General features: G+C 44.3%; 2 protein-coding genes, 1 long non-coding RNA gene and 4 other non-coding genes across 10 annotated transcripts in view; 5 read left to right on the top strand and 2 right to left on the bottom strand.

The window, feature by feature from the left end:
• ZWILCH (zwilch kinetochore protein) overlaps nucleotides 1-7,813 on the bottom strand; it is a 28,392-nt gene extending 20,579 nt beyond the window's left edge. Inside the window, exons 1-4 of one of the 4 annotated variants that reach the window (XM_075896871.2) lie at nucleotides 7,673-7,813; nucleotides 3,459-3,510; nucleotides 1,813-1,920; nucleotides 1,597-1,715 (exon numbers count right to left, since the gene is read on the bottom strand). In XM_075896871.2, coding sequence (XP_075752986.1) covers nucleotides 1,597-1,715; nucleotides 1,813-1,920; nucleotides 3,459-3,510; nucleotides 7,673-7,725 — 332 coding nt within the window. In that variant the 5' untranslated portion in view covers nucleotides 7,726-7,813. Of the gene's footprint in view, nucleotides 1-1,596; nucleotides 1,741-1,812; nucleotides 1,921-3,458; nucleotides 3,511-7,672 lie in introns of all 4 variants that reach the window. The other 3 variants (XM_075896872.2, XM_075896874.2, XM_075896873.2) reach the window with 3 other exon arrangements.
• A 271-nt stretch (nucleotides 7,814-8,084) lies between these two features.
• Nucleotides 8,085-15,001, top strand: RPL4 (ribosomal protein L4). The gene is made up of 10 exons (XM_006129165.5): nucleotides 8,085-8,242; nucleotides 9,732-9,903; nucleotides 10,555-10,661; nucleotides 11,118-11,256; nucleotides 12,020-12,144; nucleotides 12,626-12,755; nucleotides 13,212-13,368; nucleotides 14,393-14,476; nucleotides 14,674-14,794; nucleotides 14,878-15,001. Exons 1-10 carry the CDS (start codon nucleotides 8,240-8,242, stop codon nucleotides 14,917-14,919), a joined length of 1,080 nt encoding a protein of 359 aa, XP_006129227.1. The 5' UTR covers nucleotides 8,085-8,239; the 3' UTR covers nucleotides 14,920-15,001.
• On the top strand, nucleotides 10,395-10,466 carry LOC112546829 (small nucleolar RNA SNORD18). The gene has a single exon (XR_003090550.1). It is a non-coding gene; the product is annotated as a small nucleolar RNA SNORD18 (small nucleolar RNA).
• LOC112546837 (small nucleolar RNA SNORD16) lies at nucleotides 10,947-11,046 on the top strand. Its single transcript, XR_003090557.2, has one exon. It is a non-coding gene; the product is annotated as a small nucleolar RNA SNORD16 (small nucleolar RNA).
• On the bottom strand, nucleotides 11,111-21,075 carry LOC142818289 (uncharacterized). Its single transcript, XR_012895691.2, has 2 exons — nucleotides 20,791-21,075; nucleotides 11,111-11,958 (listed from the first exon to the last, which is right to left on the bottom strand). It is a non-coding gene; the product is annotated as an uncharacterized LOC142818289 (long non-coding RNA).
• On the top strand, nucleotides 12,492-12,559 carry LOC112546836 (small nucleolar RNA SNORD18). Its single transcript, XR_003090556.1, has one exon. It is a non-coding gene; the product is annotated as a small nucleolar RNA SNORD18 (small nucleolar RNA).
• On the top strand, nucleotides 12,837-12,907 carry LOC112546835 (small nucleolar RNA SNORD18). Its single transcript, XR_003090555.2, has one exon. It is a non-coding gene; the product is annotated as a small nucleolar RNA SNORD18 (small nucleolar RNA).
• Nucleotides 21,076-21,142: the final 67 nt, after the last annotated feature.

The following is a 21,142-nucleotide window of genomic DNA, read 5'->3' as shown; positions in this document are numbered from 1 at the left end:
GCTGCACCATCATGCATGGCTGGGGAGGAAACGCAGGAACCCAGACCCATACACCAAGAAACGGTTAACCTTTTATATCCCTAACCTTTTTCTTTCCAATACTGGACAAGTTCTGAATATTTTTTCATCATATGAAACTAGTCACTTCATAGTATCTGTATATTAGTGGATGACTATTTCATCATGGAAAGGGAGCTCATATATACTGGAAATATTAATAATTGAAAGAGTAATAAATTTGATATTGCAAAAGCACTTATGATCCATCCCATTAATTTAATCTGGACTGATCAGGTGTGTAAGCATGCAGGACTGAGACTTATTCTTGGTGTATGACTGCCATCTGCCTGCCTGCGTGCCAGCAGTTAACTGGTTAAACAGTATACTTTTATCCATTTAACTGGTTAATTATTTTAACAGTTTTTTGCATCCCTAAAAAGGACAATTTGCTGCAGCTTGCATAAGAGGTAAAATTCACAACAACATAAAAAGATTATAGAAGATCCTTCATAGAATAATCTTCTTTTAAACAACCCATTAATTTGTGTAACAACTATAAGTTGCCTTTTCCTCACTAGGATTTTACTTCAAGTTAATTAGCTCAAATTGAGAACATACTCTTCCTCCTTTCCCCGGCAGTGAAGACAGACCTATCTTTATATTTGAGAGAATTTGTCTATTTGTTCAAGAACTCCTTCTAAGCAGTAAGAGCTAAGACCACCAAATTAGATATATAGCTTCTTCTTATCATAACTTAAAGCAACGTAAGAGGTTGGTTGTGCCAGAAAAATGGGATGTGCCTGGAATTGGATAGCTTCTCATAAAACTGTACAGAAAAGAGACAATCACCAGACAGGCGAAAAAGGCAGGCTGGAGGTGTGCTCTGTCCCCCTTAGCCAAGACTGTCCCAGTCCCGAGACTTCCCCTCCCCCCAGTGCCCTTTAAGGAAGGCAGAGGAGGCAGAAGCTCTCCCCCCCCCCCCAGTCCATATTCATTTGGGTACATTTCTGGCTATTACCCATTTTCAGAAAGATAGCAGAAAATGCAGTTTGATGCATTCCTCACTCTGGCTGGCAAGCGCAGAGAGCAAACAAGCTGTGCACTTTGCTCTTGCTCCCTGACAGGGACAAGAAGGGGAAGAGTAAGCAGCTCTGATACTAATTGGAAAGGAGGAAGCTTGGGACACACCATGCCTTGTCCAGAACCCCTTCACACTCCCCAACCCTGACTCCTCCCTCCCGCAGATCTCCAGCCCCGAGCCCCTTCTTAAGGACCAGAGCAACACAGGGTAAATGTGCTAGTGTATACATAAGACACACAAAATTCTATTGGGTTTTCAAATTCCTATGATTAGTTAGAATATAAGAACAGCCATACTGGATCAAATCAAAGGTCCATCCAGTTTATTATCCTGTCTTCCAACAGAGGTAGCACCAGATGTTTCAGATGGAATGAACAGAATAGGTAATCATCAAGTGATCCTCTCATAGTCCGTTTAATTTAACTATACACAGCAGAGTTGCACAGAATTTACTTTTGTGTTGAATAAGGTCTAAAACTGCTTTTAAACAAAAAGATAAAACTATGGAAACTTACTTTGCTCTTCCAACAGATAGAGCAACTGGCCCAGAACCCATCTCTGGTGTAAACTCTGAAATATTAGTGGCATCATCTATTTGTGATTCTTCCATTTGGTCAGTTAGTTCAACATGTCCCTTTAAAAGAAATGCATGTGTAGATCTGAAAATTAGAGTATATTTGAATATATCCAGATGTTAATATAAAGCTCTAGTTTTAAAACCAAACACATACAACCCACTTAACTGCTTTCTGCATAATGAATATCATGCTGTTTCCATTCCAAAAACTTTCTAAGGGACTTTTGCAACCCTCACCAATCAAATGTACTTGGACATCAGCCTGGCAAAAGAAAAAAAAAGGTTAATGTATTGAATTTACATGTTGTGTTTAGAAAACATTTTTATGATACAGATTTCAAAATCAACTAACTACACAACCATTTTCTACTATCATTTCAACCATTCATTAATTCATACCTTTCTCACTTCAAGGTAAGACAGCTGCAATGTAATCTACATGGAAATAAAGTTTATCAACTAAAAAATTGAAGACGATGCAGAATGTTGTAAGCCACTTAACAGCATATCATGAATCACAATTCTGGAATCTGCTGGCTGCCTATTGGTTTCTAGGGGAAATTTATAGTTTAAGTTGACCTATTAAACCACAAATAGCTTAGGACCAAGAGATTGCAGTTGCAATAGTATGACATGGAAAGATGGCAATCAGTGAAGGTACTCAAGATTTAGTCCCCGAGGGTATGTCTACACTTGCACCCTCTTTTGAGAGAGGATGCAAATGAATAGGACTTGACAAATCCGCTTATCTACTCGCCCGCAGTGAGTAGATTTCAGCTGGTCGCCCCATTCACCGGCGGTTTGTGCATGCGCAGTGTGGGTCTCGCGCATGCACAGTGTGGGGCTGGCGAGTGGTTTTCGCCGTGATCGTCAAGCCCTGCAAATGAAGACATTCAAAATTGCAAATGAAGCCGGGATTTAAATATCCCGCACTTCATTTGCATAATCGCGTTATGGCGCTATTTCAAAATAACGGACACTGTTAAGACGCGGTTATTCCGAGAGAAAACCCTTCTCTCAAAATAACCCTTATTTCTCATACTGTGAGGTTTACCAGTTATTTTGAGAGCGAAATAACCGCGTCGTAACAGAGTCTGTTATTTCGAAATAGCGCCATAACACGATTATGCAAATGAAGCATGGGATATTTATATCCTGGATTCATTAGCAATTTTGAATATCTTCATTTGCATCCCTCTCTCCAAAGAGGGTGCAAGTGTAGACATACCCTTTGGCAGGGCTCGCCAAGCCGGGGTGAGCCCCGCTCGCCAGTCACGCGGTTCGGCGCGCTGCGCATGCGCTGACCGCGTTGCACGGCTGTGCCAGCTTGTAATCTACTCGCCACGGGCGAGTAGTTCACATTAATTGTCGAGCCCTGCCCTTCGGTATGAAAGGGAAGAGTGTCTCATGACAGTTTCTTCATGAGGGGTTCACTCTTTGAGTTGGTCTCAAATAGATCAAATCTGTTGCTTTCAAGACATACAACAAAGTGCAGTTCTTTACTTAGGTTTTTTAAAACGAAATACAAGAAAAAGGAAAACTACAAAAAAATACAAGAAAAAGGTTGAATTTGTCAGTTCTATTCAGCTATTTATTTTCTAGTTTTGGAAAAGCTGGTTTTAAATGTTATTGAATTTTTATAATTATGCCAAATTTGCCTAGATTCGAAGTTCAGATGCTTCTCTTCTGTACACCTGTTTGTTAGAAAATTAAAAATAATGATCTTTTTTAATATCTTTAGAAATTTTTCAAACCATTTTTAAAACTTAAGAGCTATTTTTAAAAGAGAAAAATATTTACCTCAAAGGGAAATGGGTCTTTGGGGATTCCTTTATTTCCTTCATGATATACTCTGAAACAAACCAAAGTATTGGGTTATTTTTCCCTCCACAAATGAGACATTGTTTTTAATAACAAGAATGAAAATGAGTCTTAGATCTTATTTTAATATATGACACACTACTAATGCCAAATAATTAATGTAATGTAAATGTGGTTTTATGTAGTTCAAATCTAATCAGTTTAAAAACTTTGAAAAAGTTAAAAGCTTCACGTTCATCTGCCTGCATCTCCTTAAGAATTTCTGTGGTTTTATAGTCATAGGCCCTGATCCTGTAGGCTTCTCCATGGGGGCAGACCCCCATTTAATTTAATTTAATGAAGGTCTTACTGATCCACCTCTGTTTGCAAGATCAGGTCTATATTTTCCTATTTTCAAAAACATGTTTTACTCTCCCCTGTTGCCATGAGACACACAAATAGAACAGAAAACATACTTTACTATTTCTCTTGCATAGTCAGTGATTTTACACAAAGTTGGGTCATGTGAACAGAGTAAATACAGTCCAATGCAGAGAATGTTTTATTTTCTAATCTCTTTCAGTTATATCAATCTGAGGGGATACTTGCAACAACAGTGGGTAAAAAATATTCAGATGGAGAGAAGGGATGTCAGCATGTAGACAACTACATGGTTAACAGATAAGCCTAGACTTATTGGTTAATCCCGATGACTACAAGCACTCCCTTGCTGCCTGTGATACGGGAGGAGGAGGAGTTTGAGGGAGTACCGATGCCCATGAGGATCCAGCTTTGAAGCTGGCTCCCTATTAGCACTAGATCCCATGGAGCTGGCTGACCCCCTGCACTCCTATGTTGCTGCCTCTGATAGAGAGTCAGCAGTGTTGAGGGTGAAGAGACAGGTACCAGTACATGTAGGGAGACGGCTTTCAAGCGAGCTGCCTGCAAGTATCTCCCAGGGAGCCACCTGTCCCCCCAACTGCCTCCCACAGAGGTAGGGGGCAGACAGGAACCAGTGCTCAGAGGGAGCTGACTTAAAAGCACAGGTGAGGGAAGGCAAGTGAGCCTGCTCCTTGGATGTTGGCATATCCTTTGTCCGTGGCGACACCGGGCTCATCTTGGACAGAGTCTACTCCATGGATGTATCAGAGGCAGCAGCGCAGGGTGGCAAGTGGGAGCTGGTCAGCAGCAGAGTTGGGTGGCTGGGAGCTCACTGGGAGTGGAGCTGGGAGATCACTGGCTGCCAGCCCTAGCCCCCAGGAACTATCGAATAATCATGTAACTGCTAAAACTTGATGCGGTCACATGACTATTCAATTACACGCTCTCTAAGATCCCTGATAGAGAGTAATTTTTTGCTGATAATGTATTAACTTCTTTCACCATGAGGCATCCAAATGCACTTTACAGGAAATATGAATATGGATCACTAGTGTGCTACTGAAAAGCAGCAGTAAAAATTTAGTTTTAGAATGGGAAGTGAAAAATAGTAGGAATATTCTAATATTAGTATATTATTACCGTTCCTGGTTAATACTTTGTAACACTGATAAGCAACAGAGAGGTATTTTAGTGACCAAAACTGATCAAGCACACACATTTAAATGCTATGAGTAAAAGCCCAGTAATTATAGAGGAGAAAAAAAGCACCATTCCTATTCAGGCTTTTTTGCCATACCTATTATTGGGCTATCAGAGCATCTAATGCAGGGATGGGGAACCTAAGGCCCAGCCACTGGCTTGCCTGGATCCAGCTCCTGAGGCTCAGTGCTCCCCCTAGCATTGGGGAGTCTGCACTGGCGTTCCAGTTCTCCCCCTCCCTAGTCTTGGAGCACACAAAATCTAATAGCCTGGGACCCTCCTAGGCTCTGGCGTACCAGGGGAATGTGAGGAGTGTCTTTCTCCTTCCCAGTCAGGGGCCACATCAGTGACGTGTTTTCTTTCTTCTCAGTTGCATGTGGCCGTTTTCTGTGTGTCAGTAGCCCCGAGCCCCCCCAAAAAAATGTTCCTCACCCCTGATCTAATGCATCACTTCCTGCAGCATATAGATTTCATTTAGAGAACTTACGTATTGTCAGAGTTGGACAGCGCACAGATCTATAGCAATACATTTTAGAAACGTGCCTCCATCTGTTCATCTGAGAGTCCATTTATTCAAGAACTCCTCCTACATGGTAAGAGCTAGGACCATCAAATTTAGTATGCACCTTCCTTTTATCCTAACTTAAACCAAGGTCAGGGGTTGTTGTTCCAGGAAATGGGATGTGCCTGGAATGGGACTGTTGTCCATAACAAGAAAAGGGAGGAGGCTGAGCAGAGGGGAAGCTATACTGCAGTGACCACTACAGTCAGCTACACTGCAGAGTGACCATAGGTGGGAGGCAGCAGCACCAGGGACACAGTGGCCAGCTGTGGATAGTCAGTGTCTCCTCTGCCCCAAATTGCTCTCCCCAGCTGCAGTGCTGGATGGGGGAGAAGAGGAGCTCCATTGGCCACCAGCCCAACTGCCAGGGCTCTGGTCCCGCTGCTTGAGGAGGCACAGGCAGCCCAGATGCAGCTTCTCCCCTCCCCGAGAACCCAGCAAAGGGGCTGAACAGCCTAGCCCTGCCCCTCAAAAGACCTGCCCAGGGGGGCGGGGATAGGAAATCAGGTAGCCAAGCCCAGAACCCTTGCTCCCCTGAGAAGCTGCAAGCCACTCTGGCCCCCCAGGAGCCGCCACCACCAGACCAGTATGGCCATGGTAAGCTCCCTGACTTCCCAGCCCACTGGCCTAAGCCTTCCCTGAATCCTGAACACCCCCCTACCCTGACTCCTGAATCCCACCCTCTACCCTGAGTCCCCCACCCTGTTTCCACTCCCCCATCAATTGCCAGGGGTGCCATCAGCAGTTGATTTAATGGGTCCTTACTAGTCCTGCTAAATTGAACCCCAAAAGCTGATTTCTGGAGCATCAATCTCAAGGTAAGTGAACTCTGGCCTTAGTTTATCTGAGGCAGCAGCAAAGTCAGTGGAAGAATCCTTCCAACAACCATGCCACATCTACACCACAGCTCCAATAAAAACACTTTACCTAGTGAAGTCAGTCTGATTTTTTAGCAGACAAGACCAGGCCTCAGAAACAGATCATAGCATAGATCCTGCTATGAAGCACCTACAGGGTGGGGAACCTTTTTTGGGTCAGGGGCCACTGACCCACAGAAAAATCAGTTTTCTCACACAAGTGAGAAGAAAAAAAACTCCGCCCCCCACCTCCCTCCAAAAAAATTCTCACTGACATGGCTCCCAACTGAGAAGCAGAAAAACTTGAAAAACAGGTAGTCTAGTAGCACTTTAAAGATTCACAAAATATGTAGATGGTATCATGAGCTTTCGTGTCCCCTACCCACTTCTAGTGGGTTGTACCCAGGAAAGCTCATGATGCCAGCTATATGTTTTGAGTGTCTCAAGGCGCTGCAAGACTACTGGTTGTTTTTCAAGCTTTTCCAGTTACAGACTATCTCCGCTCCCCCTCTGAAGCTTTTGAGAAGCAGAAAGACCCTCCCCCGGTAGCCTTCCCAGGAATTGAAATGAGGGGGGGTGTTCGAATTTACAGGGGGGGGTGTCAGGGCCCATGAGGGGTGAGACCATGAGGGGGATGGTGGGCTGTATGCACCATAGTTCACAAAACTGGGGGGTGTTGGGGAAGTTTGGGGTATACACCCCCATGGGGGGAGTGTAGGGAAATCCCTGCTCACCCTACCACACACCAGAGCCTAGGGGGCCAGGCTAGTAGATTTTGTGCGCTCCAGCCCCATGGGGGGGTGGCTGAGTGCCAGCCCAGGCTCCCAATGCTGGGGGGGGGGTAGGCTCCCCACTGCTTATCCACAGCTGCGGGGCTGGGGTTCATTGACAGGACAATCCTCCGCCTCCCGCAGCGCCAGCCCCGCCACAGCTCTCCGGCAGCGACTGCGAGCCCCGCCACTTGCTGCCAAGTCAACTGCTGCTACCCATCCCCAGGCCCGCAGCGACCATCGGAGCCCCCCGGCCTAGGCAGGGCGGCTTCCGCCACCGCTCCAGGCTGCCCCGCCTCGGAGGTGACCCCCTCAGAGCGGGCTCCCCGCGGTCCCTGTCAGCGCCTCAGCGGCCGCCTCGCCCCCTTATCCTCCCTCGAGCCCGGCTCCCTTTCCCGCCACCCCCCGGGGCCGCCGGGAGAGCCGGGGCGAGGCGGCACTCACTGCAGCAGGCACTCGTAGAGCCGCAGGGCCGCCCGGTGCCTGTGAGAGGCCATGCCCCGCGCGCGCCGGCCGGCCGAGCGAGCGAACTACGCGCCTTCCCGCCCCGTCGGGGTCACGACCCCTCCAGCCGGGACTGCATCCAGCACAGGCCGGGGTCAGACACCGCTTGTTTTATTTTATTGAGCGCTCACGGTTCATTGTTCATTATTGTTTCCATGTTATAATCGTGGGTTTATTTCAAAAAATGCCCTTCATATTATCATTTTGGTCAGCTGCCCTCGACCCTCGCCTTCGAATCCATCCGCCAAAAAAATAGTCCTCAGGCTCGGGAGGGGTGGGGAGACTGGAGGGTCGTGGAATGAGAATATCTCCACAGCCTCAAACAGAGGGCGGGAGGGAGAGTAGAGCACGCGCTTTGGGACCGGTTCTTGGCAAGTTTGCGTGGGATGGTTTAGGGAAGGGTGCGGTGGAGGGTTACTCATAGGGAGACGGCAGTGATAGATCCTTCCTTTTCCGGTTGGAGCCGTGGCGGAGTGAGGAGTGAGAGCTCGAGGCTCCTCCGCCAGCATGGTGAGGCGCGGCCTGTGGGGCTGGGCCGCTGGGTGTCGCGGCACAAGGGGGTGTCGCAGGCGGGGAACTGGGCGAGCAGTGAGCCGGGGAGCGGGAACAGGGATCGGCGGGCAGAGCCGGGCCGCCGCGGTCGGAGGGGAGCGGCAGGCCGCCGCCATTTTGGGGCCGGTTGCGTTCGGCCTGCCGCGTGGAGCCTGCGTGCGGCGGGGGAGCAGGCCCGGGCGGAAGGAAAGACGCGATCGGCCGAGCTGGGCGGTGGGGGTATGGACACGGGCCTGACTCCCGTGAGGCGGGCCAGGGCTGAGATCCCGCAACTCGTCGTTCAGCGCTGGGCTCTGCTGGGGAGGCTCTTTATTTGGGGCTGGAGGGGGTTCGCATGGATGGGGACCGGTCCAGCCTGGCTCTCGTCTTAATCCACTTCCCGCCCGTGCAAAGCACGGAAGATTGGAGTAAAAATGGACTCTACAGGCCGCTGCGCGCTCTCATCACAGTTCCTTCCCCAGAACAAATAAAAGGTTTGATGAAACCATGTTCCGATTTTCCACATAGTGGCATAAGGCAAGAGTTTGTATTTAAACACCCTGTAGTCCCATGTATGCCTCCAGCCCACTGATTTAATTGACTGGTCGTAATCACTGTCATGATACAGTCGTCAGAGTTAGAAATTAGTATGACACTTTGGTTATTAGGAATTATTGTAATATAAAGTATGTATATAATTATAGCTGAGTGTTCATATGAATAACACTGGAGAAGAAGGATGGGAGAAACCTTTAATATTGCCGCATTGTGTTTAATGACTTGAAGTACTATGTGTAGCTCAAAACCTTGGGTTTGTTCATTAACAGCAGTTGGTTAGGATAAAAATACTGAGATATAGTCAAGGCTTTTATTAGTTAGTGGAAGGGGAAGCAGTACTGAGCCTGATTGGTTTTTCAGGTTTCCAAGATAATTTTTAAGTGAAATTGTTTGTTACTCCTTACAGCACCAAAACTCCTGTGGAGGATAGTCTGTGCATAGCAAACTCTAAAAGTTTGTTTCTTGTAGAAGCTACTATAAAATTACAGTTTCCATATAAAGTTGCATTTTGTTAATTTATTTTAGAATCCTGTAAACTAAATAATAATTTTTGATTACATGTTTTGTACATCAAAAATAGGTATCCCGCTTGAAGTCATGTTTTAACAGTGGCTCTTGAGTAATCAATGAGATTTAAAAATTTAAGAACAACAGTAGTTCTATGTGATGAAGCTGGACTGCGTTGACCTCCCAAGTGACTGCTTATACAGGGTCATGAAGATGTTGGTATAAATTGAAATAGTAATTGCTGTGACGATATTGGTTTTAAGTTCAGTGACAGTTGCCTGCTATCAACATGCTAACACTGTTCAATTGAAGAAAAGACACTCTGAGCAATGTTTTTCCACCTTTTGAATCTGAACCACTCAATTTATTGATTCTGAAGAAAAAAAACTCTTGTCTTTTTCAGGCTTGTACTCGTCCTTTAATATCTGTGTACTCCGAAAAGGGGGAGGTATCAGGCAAAAATGTCACCATGCCTGCTGTGTTTAAGGCTCCTATTCGCCCTGATATTGTGAACTTTGTTCACACCAATTTGCGCAAAAACAATAGACAACCGTATGCTGTCAGTGAACTTGCAGGTATGATTTGTGTACATAATTTTAATTTTATTATATATTATTTGTCAACTTAGTATATATATGCCACTTAGTATTTTTATTTTAGCTCTAAAATTACTGGGATTCAATTTATATAGTATCTTACAAGTAGGACTCGGAACTGTTGCTACCTCTGGTGTGGAACCAGGAATGGCTAAAGTACATTAGCCAATTAGAACCACAAGGAAAATTTATGTTAGGCAAAATCAGTTAACGCCGCTGTTATGAGCAGTGCCATAAAACTGGTTCTCAACCTTTCCAGAGCACTTTATCCCTTCAGGAATGTGAAGCCCAACCACCACTGCCTAAGGGTCCCACAAAGTTATGCCTATGGCATAGGGATCGAGACAGTTGCCCTGCTTGCCACCCCTCTTTTTGATAATGTTACACTATGGTCCCAGTTGTTGGAGGGTGTCCCCTCCCTCCACAATTGGCATTCAGGCTGCAAAATCTCTCTTAATTCATTCACTACACAGAAATGATGAGATTCCACTTCATTGGTCCGTGTTTCTGAACTACATGATATCAGTGGAAGTTCTGATTCTTTTGAATTCTTTATTCCCATAATTTAGTGAAACAGTGTATTTTTTCTTTTTCTGGACTTCTGATACATTTAAAATCTTACTGTTTCAGGACATCAGACAAGTGCTGAATCTTGGGGTACTGGAAGAGCTGTTGCTCGTATTCCCCGAGTGCGAGGTGGTGGAACTCATCGCTCTGGCCAAGGTGCTTTTGGAAATGTATCCTTTTGATTTTGACCGTGACTATTAAGTAGGTATGAAATTGAACTTTGAGGGGGCAGATAGCTTCTGAATTAATTGCCAGGATTATCTAAATGTGAAGGTTCTTCCTCTTTAAAGTAATAACCACTTACTGTAGATTGAGCTCTTTATGGTACAGTCCAATAGTAATATGAAGGCTCAAGTTCCACTTGTTTGAATTAAAATGTATTTTAATGTATAAAACCATTAACTAGTAACTATGAGGTGAGAATTTTTGAGATGCACATTGCTGTTTGTTTTGCTTGCCATGATGTCGTAATTTGCGTCTTACTCTGTATTCAGTGACAGTTGCCTGCTGTCAGTGAGCTGGTACAGTTGGTTGACGAACAGCTTATGCTGAGCAAGACTTTAAAAGATCTTGTTTTCTAGGAATATTTTAAAAGGTTTTTTTAATTCTTAACTATGGATGCATAGATGTGTCGTGGAGGCCGTATGTTTGCCCCAACCAAGACTTGGCGACGTTGGCACCGCAGAGTAAATACAACTCAGAAACGGTATGCCATCTGTTCTGCTCTGGCAGCTTCTGCTCTCCCAGCACTGGTCATGTCTAAAGGTGGGTATGTTGAAAATCCAAGAATGCTGGCTGTCTACTACTTTACAACAATGTGCCAACAGCTCATTATTTTAGTGCCATTGCTATAAACTAGGGATGTGAATGGGTGACTGGTTAACTGGTAAAAATCACCCTTACTAGGTGATGCTTACAAGGTACCAGTTAACTGGTGCCTGGGAGCAACTCGCAGCCTGTCATAAATTATGGGCTGCCCCAATGGAGCTTGGAGCCTCCAGCAGCAGTAGTCCCAGTCGTGAGGCCAAAGATTCGCCTTAGTTGGTTAACCGGTTAAACATTAAGTTAACCTAATATTTAACTGGTTAACTGAATAATTGGGATTTTACTTCCCTAGTATAAACCAATGGATAACATAGGGGATACGATAAAGTGAGAAACACTTTATCATGGGATAATTCAGTTTACTCCAAAGAAGTTGTCATACAGTATTGTAATATAACTTCTTATAATGGAAACAGCCTGTCATTTATATGAATCTTGCCGTAGTAGTTTATGGTATTCGGTTGCTTGAAAAACCAGTTTTGAGTCATATTCCAGATCACTGCTATGATTGTTACGCTTTATTAGAGGCTAAAGATAGGTTGAACTAACCTCAGCCCTAGAAGTAGTCCTAGAAATGTGCTTTGAGGGGTCACCAGTGCAGTCATGTGGTGAAGCTTGCATTCCTCATTATTACATTTAGATCTGTGTGGACAAAAAAGGGAATAGATCATTTATAATCAAGTTCTCATAAAATCCTTATCAGGCCATCGCATTGAAGAGGTCCCAGAACTTCCGCTAGTGGTTGAGGACAAAGTTGAGGGTTACAAGAAAACCAAAGAAGCTGTTCTGCTTTTGAAGAAACTTAAAGCATGGAATGACATTAAAAAGGTAAGGTGATGACTGTTAGTGAAAGCATTTTTTTCCCAAATCCCTTTACAAATTCCCATTAAAACAGTGTTGATGCCAGACTGCATTTTAGTAGATTAGTATGTTGGCTGTAAAGTCTTCATTTGCTGTAACTTAATCATTAAATAATATAATGAACATGTTTGTTTTATAAGCTCTAATGAGAGCATGACTTAACACTTTGCCAAGAATTAAATACTTGACAAACTATAGTAGATTCAAAGCAAATTATAACCAATCAGTATAAATTTCCTTTTCACTATGTTGCTTCATTTCATTGCCTGCATCATTTTAAGATTCTTTATTTCAGGGTTGCATTGACCTTATCTAAAAAATGATGAACTTTTCACTGGTCCGTGTTTCAGATGAACGGTGATGATGGTGAAGTTCTGATTTGTTTGTGCTACCTCTTAATAGTAGGAACTGTATTGTTTGGGTATCTACATGTTTTATTTCTATGTAGGTTTATGCCTCTCAGCGTATGCGTGCTGGGAAGGGTAAAATGAGGAATCGCCGTCGCATCCAGCGCAGAGGACCCTGCATTATCTATAATGAGGATAATGGCATCATCAAAGCTTTCAGAAACATCCCAGGTACCTTTGAATTTCAGTACTGAACAAATGGCAGGATATCTGTTACCGCGAGGCTGTGATCCTCTGTTCGGATGAGATTACCTAGAATGATGAGATTCCACTTCATTGGTCCGTGTTTCTGAAACGCATGATTATGTGGAAGTTCTGACTACATTTGAATTCAGTGAATGTATATACCTCTGAAAGAATGTGTTTAGTACACTTTTAAGGATATTGTTGCATTGGTTAGAGATCTGCTTCATTTATTTGATAAAATATTCACACTGAGCAGTAAGATACTGCTGATGCTGATTTTTTTTAACAAAAAAAAAAACCTCTGAAAAAGTTTCATTTTGTAATCTTGATGCCTGTGTACATTTGTAGAATAAAGATTTTTATTTATACTTGCTTTTTGTGGACTGAGCTGCTGTGATTTTGCTGTTGTATTAAGTACAATACAAAATTGTCTCATTATAGGAATTACTCTCCTCAACGTAAACAAGCTGAATCTTTTGAGACTTGCTCCAGGTGGCCATGTTGGGCGTTTCTGCATTTGGACTGAAAGTGCCTTCCGCAAGCTGGATGAGTTGTATGGTACCTGGCGCAAAACTGCTACTTTAAAGAGTGACTATAAGTATGTATGTCTAGAATCTGACTTGGCCAGTTTAAAAGTCAGTTCCCCTCCAGCTCCGTGGCAGGGGTGCAGTGGCAGCATTCCATCTTTGAAATGCACAAGAGCCTGCGGGGGTGGTGAATGGAACCCAGGGTCAGCAGGGACTCCTGTACATTTCAAAGCCGGAAAGCTGCGTGGCACTTCTGCCTTTGAAATGTAGCAGCAGCTGGACGGGCTCTTGCTACATTTCAAAGTGGAAGCGCCCTTATCGACTAATCAAAGAGTCGATGGAAATTCCATCAATTATTCGATTAGTTGATAATCTAATTTAACATCCCTCGCCACTCCCCAGCATCTTGAGCAGCTGGGGGGAGCCGCCCCCCTAAAATGGCTTCACAGGTTGCTCCACAGGGCAGGAGGTGTGAATAGGTGGGTCAGGTGCCTCTCACCAACCCAGTGCTAACTTCTTAGAGACCAGCTAGCTGCTGTGGCCCTTGGGCTTCCCCTCCCAGCTGCAGGATGTGCACAGCAGGCAGCACTTCCTGCGGTTCCCACCCTGAGCCACCAGAGCACGAATGGGAAAGGGAGCAGTTAAATGGGATGCACTGGGAAGCCACATCCCAAATCAAACCCACCTGCAGACTGCCCTTTTCCAGGCTTGCCTAGCACGTTCTGCTGCCCTCAGGGCTGGCCGCGGATGGGGGCTGCTGGACCCAACTCAAGCCAGCTCTGTTCATGCCAGGTCCAGGAGTAACCTCCTGCTGTGGTGCTGCAGTTTAAATGCAGTAGGAGCCAGACTGCATGCCCAGGTCTTATTACATTTAAACTGCAGAGCTGCAGCAGGGAGTAGCTCCCAGAGACTTCCAACCCTATCAATTACACGATTAGCTGATTATTTGTTTAACATCCCTAGTCAACACAAGCTCTGTAACTTTTAGATGAGTATGGACTCAGCATATAAGGTTTTTAAAATAGTTCACTTTTCTGAGCACAGACAAAATGTCCTCACCTAACCTGTGATTCTAAACGTTTGTGTTTTGTGTAGCCTACCAATGCATAAGATGACCAATACAGACCTTGGAAGAATCTTAAAAAGCCAGGAGATCCAGAAGGCCCTGCGTGCACCAAAGTAATTGTTTTTATCTAATTACAAAGTGCAAAGATTTATTTTAACACTACTTTATCTTTTTGGATGATTGTGTGTGAGGGCACTCAACATGGAAGCAAGAATGCACTTCTCTTTTCAGTTTCTAGTGTGAAGAACTTGGCTTTATGTAGATTAGTCCAATTTCCATGAAGTACACTAATTGAGAATTGTTTTTACAGTAAGAAGATTCATCGTAGAGTTCTCAAGAAGAATCCTCTGAAGAATCTGAGAGTCATGATAAAACTGAATCCATATGCCAAGACAATGCGACGCAATACTATTCTGCGCCATGCTAAAAACGTGAGTCGAGTTAGATGTCTAATCTAAGCATTATTATACATTCTGTACATATTTTTGAAGACCTGTCTTTTTTCCCTCTACAGCACAAAAGCAAACAAGAGAAGAAGTCAAAGGCTGCAGCATAATGGATTTAAGATGAGGATTATCCACTTGAGTTCAAAAGGCTGTATTGTGGATTTACAACAAATAAATATTCTATTAAATTGCTGAGCATAAGTTTTTTTTGTGACCACTACTGCAAATGCTTAGGAGGGAGGGTACAAGTGAAAGTAAATTAAATAATTGATTAGCAATTAGAATAATGCTGGGCACTAAAAACAAATGTCAGAACATAATAGAGGGTGCAAGTGAGAAGTCCTAATATTGTAAAACTTAAATATAGTTAAGCTTTATAAAAGGGGAACTTGATACCTAGTTGGGGGGGGGGGGTGCTTAGGGCTTCTAGAGTTGCTTCCGGAGCCAAGTTGGCATTCACTCCAGTGGGAAATTTGTCTAGACTGGGGGCTTTCCCTTTCCAATGTGTGGATAAGCAGATTCATTCTAAGGAAGCTTCACCACAAAGTTGAGCTCCATTTTTCTTTTAATAGCACTTGAATGGACCTTGAGATCATCTTGTCCAGTTAAAATATGGAGAGGTATTGCCAAGCTTTTGGTTGAAAGTGGAAGTGTTTTGCCTTTAACAGAAAATCCAGCTTCTTAGAGAAAATCAACTCTACAGTAAACTTGATCAGTATTACTTTGCACCCAGAAAGTTAGTGAGAGAACTGATGCGTCTGTGCCTAAATTTAAAACCTTTTTAATACTAAAAAGCATCTATCTTAAACATTTGCATATTGTCAAACTTGCTTTGCTGCACTAGTGACATAGATTGTCCCTCACAGTTGAAATATACATCCTACAAATAGGGAAGAATTGAAATGAAGAGTTGAATTTAGATTACAAATTCTACATTGTATTTTTAATGAAAGATGGAGAAATAGACTACAGGACTGGTGGTCAACCGTGAAAGTTAAACGATACATTGGTGTGGTTGGAGGGATTTAAAGAGTGAAGATGCTGGAGATGGGATGCAATTTTAGAAAGGAAAAGCCGAAGGAAACCAGGAGCAAAGAAAGACATAATGAATTGGCTTATTCTGAGACTAAAGAGGTGGCGTTTAAATTTTATTCAGATTGGTGACCGAATAACCTCACAGTGGAGATAATATAGGTAAAGTGGCAATGTTTGTTTGTTTTTCAGCAAAGCTTAGGAGTATTCTGATTCTATAATAGAATGAGCTTGATACTTGTTTTCTCTTGTTGAGTATGTACAGTAAACTTCCGATAATCTGGCAACTTTAGGGCCCAGGGGGTGCAGGATTATCAGATATGCGGGACTATCAGAAGGGGGGGCTATGAGGGGCCTGGGGTGGAGTGGGGGGATGCGTCCCAAGGTGCTGCGGGACCAAACTAGCAGCACCCCAGCTGCTCTGCCCCAGGCGTCCCCAAGTCTGCTGCTGCTAAAACTGACCAGTGGCTGACTCGTGGAAGACGGGGGCAGAGCTGCTCTGGTCCCCACACTTCCCCGAGTCAACCGCTGGTCAGTTTCAGCAGCGGCTGAATTGGGGAAGCTGGGGGCAGAGCAGCTCCAATTGTCAGCTGCCAGGAGCACTTCCCGGTTCCAGATGATGCCGGACCACTGGAGTTTTACTGTAACATGCAACTGCTTGTGTTAAATAACTGCTTTTTTTGATACTTAGTGTAGAAATAGGATCTTCTGCTCTTGGGACAAACAAAGCAAATACAACATGAAATTTAAAAATGGTTTCGCATATTAACCTCTTAAATTCTCATAGTTCTTTGAGCAGGTTATGATTAAAGGCATTATGCAGAAGACTTTCAAAATCGTAGGTTTTTCTTTTTTAGTGGAAATGGGTCAAACAAATACAAGTCGTAGCTATAGTAGGCAGAAGCGTTTGAAACTTCATTATGTGATAGTAAGGTTCTAATTCATCAACCTAGCATGGGACCACAAAGACTGACCTAATGTCTACACTACTGCAAAAAGTTAGCCTAAGGCACACAGCTTAGGGATACAAAGGATTAACTGGTTACCTGGTAAGCATCACTCTGTAATGTAATGTAAGCAAGCATCTTACAGAGTGATGCTTACCGATTAGCCCATGGTAGGAGGGAGCTGCGAGACCCCAGTTAAATGTAACATTTAGCCAGTTAAAAAGGATTTTACATCTCCTAACAGTTCCCAGTTCTGTGAATAATACAGCTGAAGTTGATGTACCTTAGGTCGAGTTAGATTTAATGAGAGACTTTACATTACTCTTGTAAAACTGCTGGAATGCTCAAAGTCCTTTGCTGCTGCAGAACCACCTTAGGATGAAGGGAAATTATCTTTACCCACTGGTTTAGTGAGAAACAGAATTTTAATTCATTACTACTGCATTTGAGATGAGAGGATTTTTTTAAACTTGTGGGTTATACAGTTCACTTCAGCTTTTCTTTAAATGCCTGTTTATCTAACTTATTCCTTGGTAACTGTAAACATTCTGCTAGTTGAGATTTGTTGCTTAGGAAATCACAGCTATGATGCAAATAATTTCTGGATCAAAAATAATGAGGTTACCCAGTATGGCAGGGGTGGGCCAGATCTGGCCTGTCTAGCATTTCTGGTCTGTCAGGTGAAATTAATAGTGATAACCCCTGATCACAGACTAAGATATGTGCAACTAGCCTTCAACTAGAAGAATACGATAGGTAATGCATTAGAATTGAAATGCTACATTACAGTAGACTGCCTATTTCCCATCTCCCTTGTGCAGGAATGCTATTGTGATTGGATATGGGTAGTGACTGCAACATTTTCAAGTATGATGTGACATTCAATCATACTATACTAGTTACTCTGTATGCAATACAATTTGCTGTAAAGGATTTGACATTTACATCCAGGACTATCATCTTATTTACCATACACACAAGCTACTGAAAAGCATCCTTAACTTGCATCTGTTCACATTGATAGCGGATATAACAGTAATTACAAGAGCTCTATTAGACTAACATATTATAAATGGATATTTTGTATAATCCTAATATCTGCAGTAGTATGTAGTTCACTAAGTTACATTAGTAGCTAGAGTCAGTTAAGATTTGATAAATGTTTTTATATGAAATTGGGTTGAATCAGTATTCGGGTTTTTAAATATTTCACGTTCCCTCTAGCTTATTAGATATAAAAATTCAATAAAAAATAGTTTACCTCTTTAAATTATAAATCAACTCTTCCCAAGCAAAAGCCTAAAACAAAGGGACCAAATGTAGATTAATTTGTTCAATATGCTCATTTAATAAAATTTCTGATTACTCTCAAAGCTAAAAGGGAAAATGAGACTAGTACTCTTGTATTTAAAAACAGCTCAGTGTTTGGAAGACTTGTTAACTTTAATTAAATACAGTAGACCTCAATTAACACTTGAGTTACAAATTTACCAATCAAGTACACTTTGGAACTGGATATACATAAGAGACTGTGGCACCAGCCCCTGGGAGTGGTGCTGCCCAATGGCACTGAGTCTCGGTGCCAATGATTCACTCATGGAGGCTAGTGTGCTGTTGATGGAGGCCACTGGAGCTATTTTTGACTAAAATACTGCCTCCATGAGAAGTTTAAATGGGTGGTTTAAACTAGTTTGAGGTTTGAATCTGTTGCAGATTTTGCACCTGTCTGCCTTTAGACAGGGGTTGGGTAGGTCACCATGATGACCAACAGGAGTTTGGGGCAGTAGCAGAGGAATGTAAGGTGGTTTCTCTCTCAGCCCTGCAGGCTGCACTAGAGTCAGCTGGTTCAGCAGCCTGTGGTATGGCTAGAGGCACAGTCATGCATAAAAACTCATGGCTGTAGGTGTTGAGGATCCCACAGGAGGGCCAGAATGCAATTCAAGACTTGTCCTTTGAGGGGTCGGGCCTTTTCTCAGACCAGATGGACTCTAGATTACATAACTTTGAAGGACTCCAGTGTGATCCTTAACTTGCTGAGCATCCACATTCTGGCCCTTTAAACCCCAGCTATCCCCATGCCCATATCAACTCAGAACCAGGCAGGATTTCACTAGGTGCAGGGACAGGTGTGGCAAAAATTGTAATGGGAGGAGACACAGGAGATCCTCCTCTGGTGAGGGGGTGGGCTCCTCCACTAAGGCCCCAAATTGGGGTTTTGAAGGTGCTCCTAAGGACAGTGTCAGTCATCCCCTTGGCTCTTCCCTTTGTCAATTGTCTATCCTGATTCCACCATGCCTGGGCACAGATTACATTGGATGGTTGGATCCTAGTCACAGAATAGCACATTCTATCCCATTCTCTCCCTCCCACCTTCCCTCTCCTCTTCCCCACTCCTATTGAGGGATCCCTCTTATGAGCAACTTCTCAAGCAGGAGACAGAGTTACTCTTTGCACTAGGAGCAATACAGGCGGTTCCTTCCGAGTTCAGGGCAAAAGCTTTTATTCCCAATATTTCCTAATCCTGAAAGCTTCAGCCCAGACTTTAGAGGTCTCAATGCCTTTATAAGAAAGAGACAGTTCAGGATGATAACTCTGGCTTCCATTATCCCCTCCCTTGATCCTGGTATACTACCCTTGATCTAAAAGACATTATTTCACACATTGATCCAAGGGTTTCCATACCTGGACAATTGGCTTATCAAGGGCCCATCAGGAAGTCAGGTGGTGGACATGTGGAGTTGGTGAGAGCTGAATTCCTCCAACTGAGGCTCATGTTGAAAGAGGCCAAATCCACCCTTATCCCCATGCAGTGGATAGAGTTTGTGGGCTCCTTGTTGGACATGACCCAAGCCAGAGCCTCTCTCCCCAGGCTCAGGTTCCTAACAGTAAGGGGGATTGTAGAACAGCTGCAGTTATCCCCTATCACAGTAGCCAAAAATTGTATGAAACTGCTGGGCCAAATGGTCCATGAACATGTGTTGTGCAACATAAACTCAGGTTCATATTCACAAGCCAACTCGCCACATTCCTCCCCAAATCATCAACTATCTGACCTGGTGGCTACAGGAGGGTCATGTGCAGCGGAGTGCTTTTTTACCAAACTGCAGTTGTCAGTTCAGCTGGTGATGGACACTTTGGCACTGAGCTAGGGAACGCACATTGACAACTTGAGGAACAAGGTATGTGCTCCCAGGGGGAATTATCTCTGCACATCAGTATCGGAATATTAACAAGAACGCCCATACTGGGTCAGACCAAAGGTCCATCTAGCCCAGTATCCTTTCTGTGGACTGGCCAATATCAGATGACCCAGAGGGAGGGAACACAACAGGTAATTTTCACATGATCCCTCTCCTGTCATCCATTTCCATACAGAGACTAGGGACACCATTCCTACCTATCCTGGCTAATAGCCATTGATGGATCCGACCTCCATGAATTTATCTAGCTCTTTTATGAACCCTGCTAAAGTCCTGGACTTCACCACACCCTCTGGCAAGGAGTTCCACAGGTTGACTGTGCGCTAAGTTAAGAAAAACTTGGTTTGTTTTAAACCTGCTGCCTATTAATTTCATTTGGTGACCCTTAGTTCTTAAAGGCGTATGTCTACACTGGCGGGTTGTTGTGCCAGAAATATGCAAATGAGGCTAAGCGTGGAATATCGCTGAGCCTCATTGGCATACCTAATGAGCTACGCAAGGAGGAGAAGGCTCTTGTGCCAGAAGGAGCTGTCTACACGGCCCCTTCTTACGCAAGAAAAACCCTCTTGCGCAATGCCGTTCTTGCTGAAAATAATCAGCATTGCCCAAGAGGGGTTTTCTCACAAGAGGGAGCTGTGTAGATGCTACCTCTGGTGCAAGAGCTTCTTCTGGAAAAAAAAGGCCGCTCATTAGGGATGCAAATGAAGCGCCACAATATTCCACGCTTAGCCTCATTTGCATATTACTGGCGCAACAACCCGTCAGTGTAGACGTTGCCCTACTGTGGGGGCCAGTAACTGACCTTTCCGGATCCGCTTTCCCCACAGCTGCCGCGATTTCCAGCCCTGTCGCCCAGCCCCACACGGGCTCCAAGCCGAGTCTTTTTTAATCTCTCCAGTTCCAACCGCCGCTTCGTTTTGTGCCCGTGGCGGCGCGCAGAGCGCTCCTCCTGAGGCGCCCGATGCCCGGCGCCTCCCTCCTCAGGGGGCGTCTCTCAGCGCGGCCCCGCCTGCCTGGCCTCCGACGCGCGACGCTAGGGGGCCTCCCCGCCGTGCCTCGGAGGAAGGGGGGGGCCGGAAGCGGCCAGAGCACTTCCGCCCGCCCGCGAGGGCGCCTTTTCCCCAAGCGTGTCCACGCCCTCCGCGCGCGCGCGC

Source organism: Pelodiscus sinensis, chromosome 14, assembly GCF_052426305.1.
Source record: "Pelodiscus sinensis isolate ZL-2025 chromosome 14, ASM5242630v1, whole genome shotgun sequence".
Lineage (NCBI taxonomy): Eukaryota > Metazoa > Chordata > Testudines > Trionychidae > Pelodiscus > Pelodiscus sinensis.
Note: the sequence above shows the minus strand (reverse complement) of the source record. Positions and strands in the feature narration are given on the sequence as shown.

Bases quoted from the DNA above. Each gene is read 5' to 3' on its own strand.
- RPL4 (XM_006129165.5), top strand. The intron at 10,662-11,117 runs GTATCCTTTTGA...ATGGATGCATAG, and splicing joins GCCAAGGTGCTTTTGGAAAT to ATGTGTCGTGGAGGCCGTAT. The intron at 11,257-12,019 runs GTGGGTATGTTG...AATCCTTATCAG, and splicing joins AGCACTGGTCATGTCTAAAG to GCCATCGCATTGAAGAGGTC.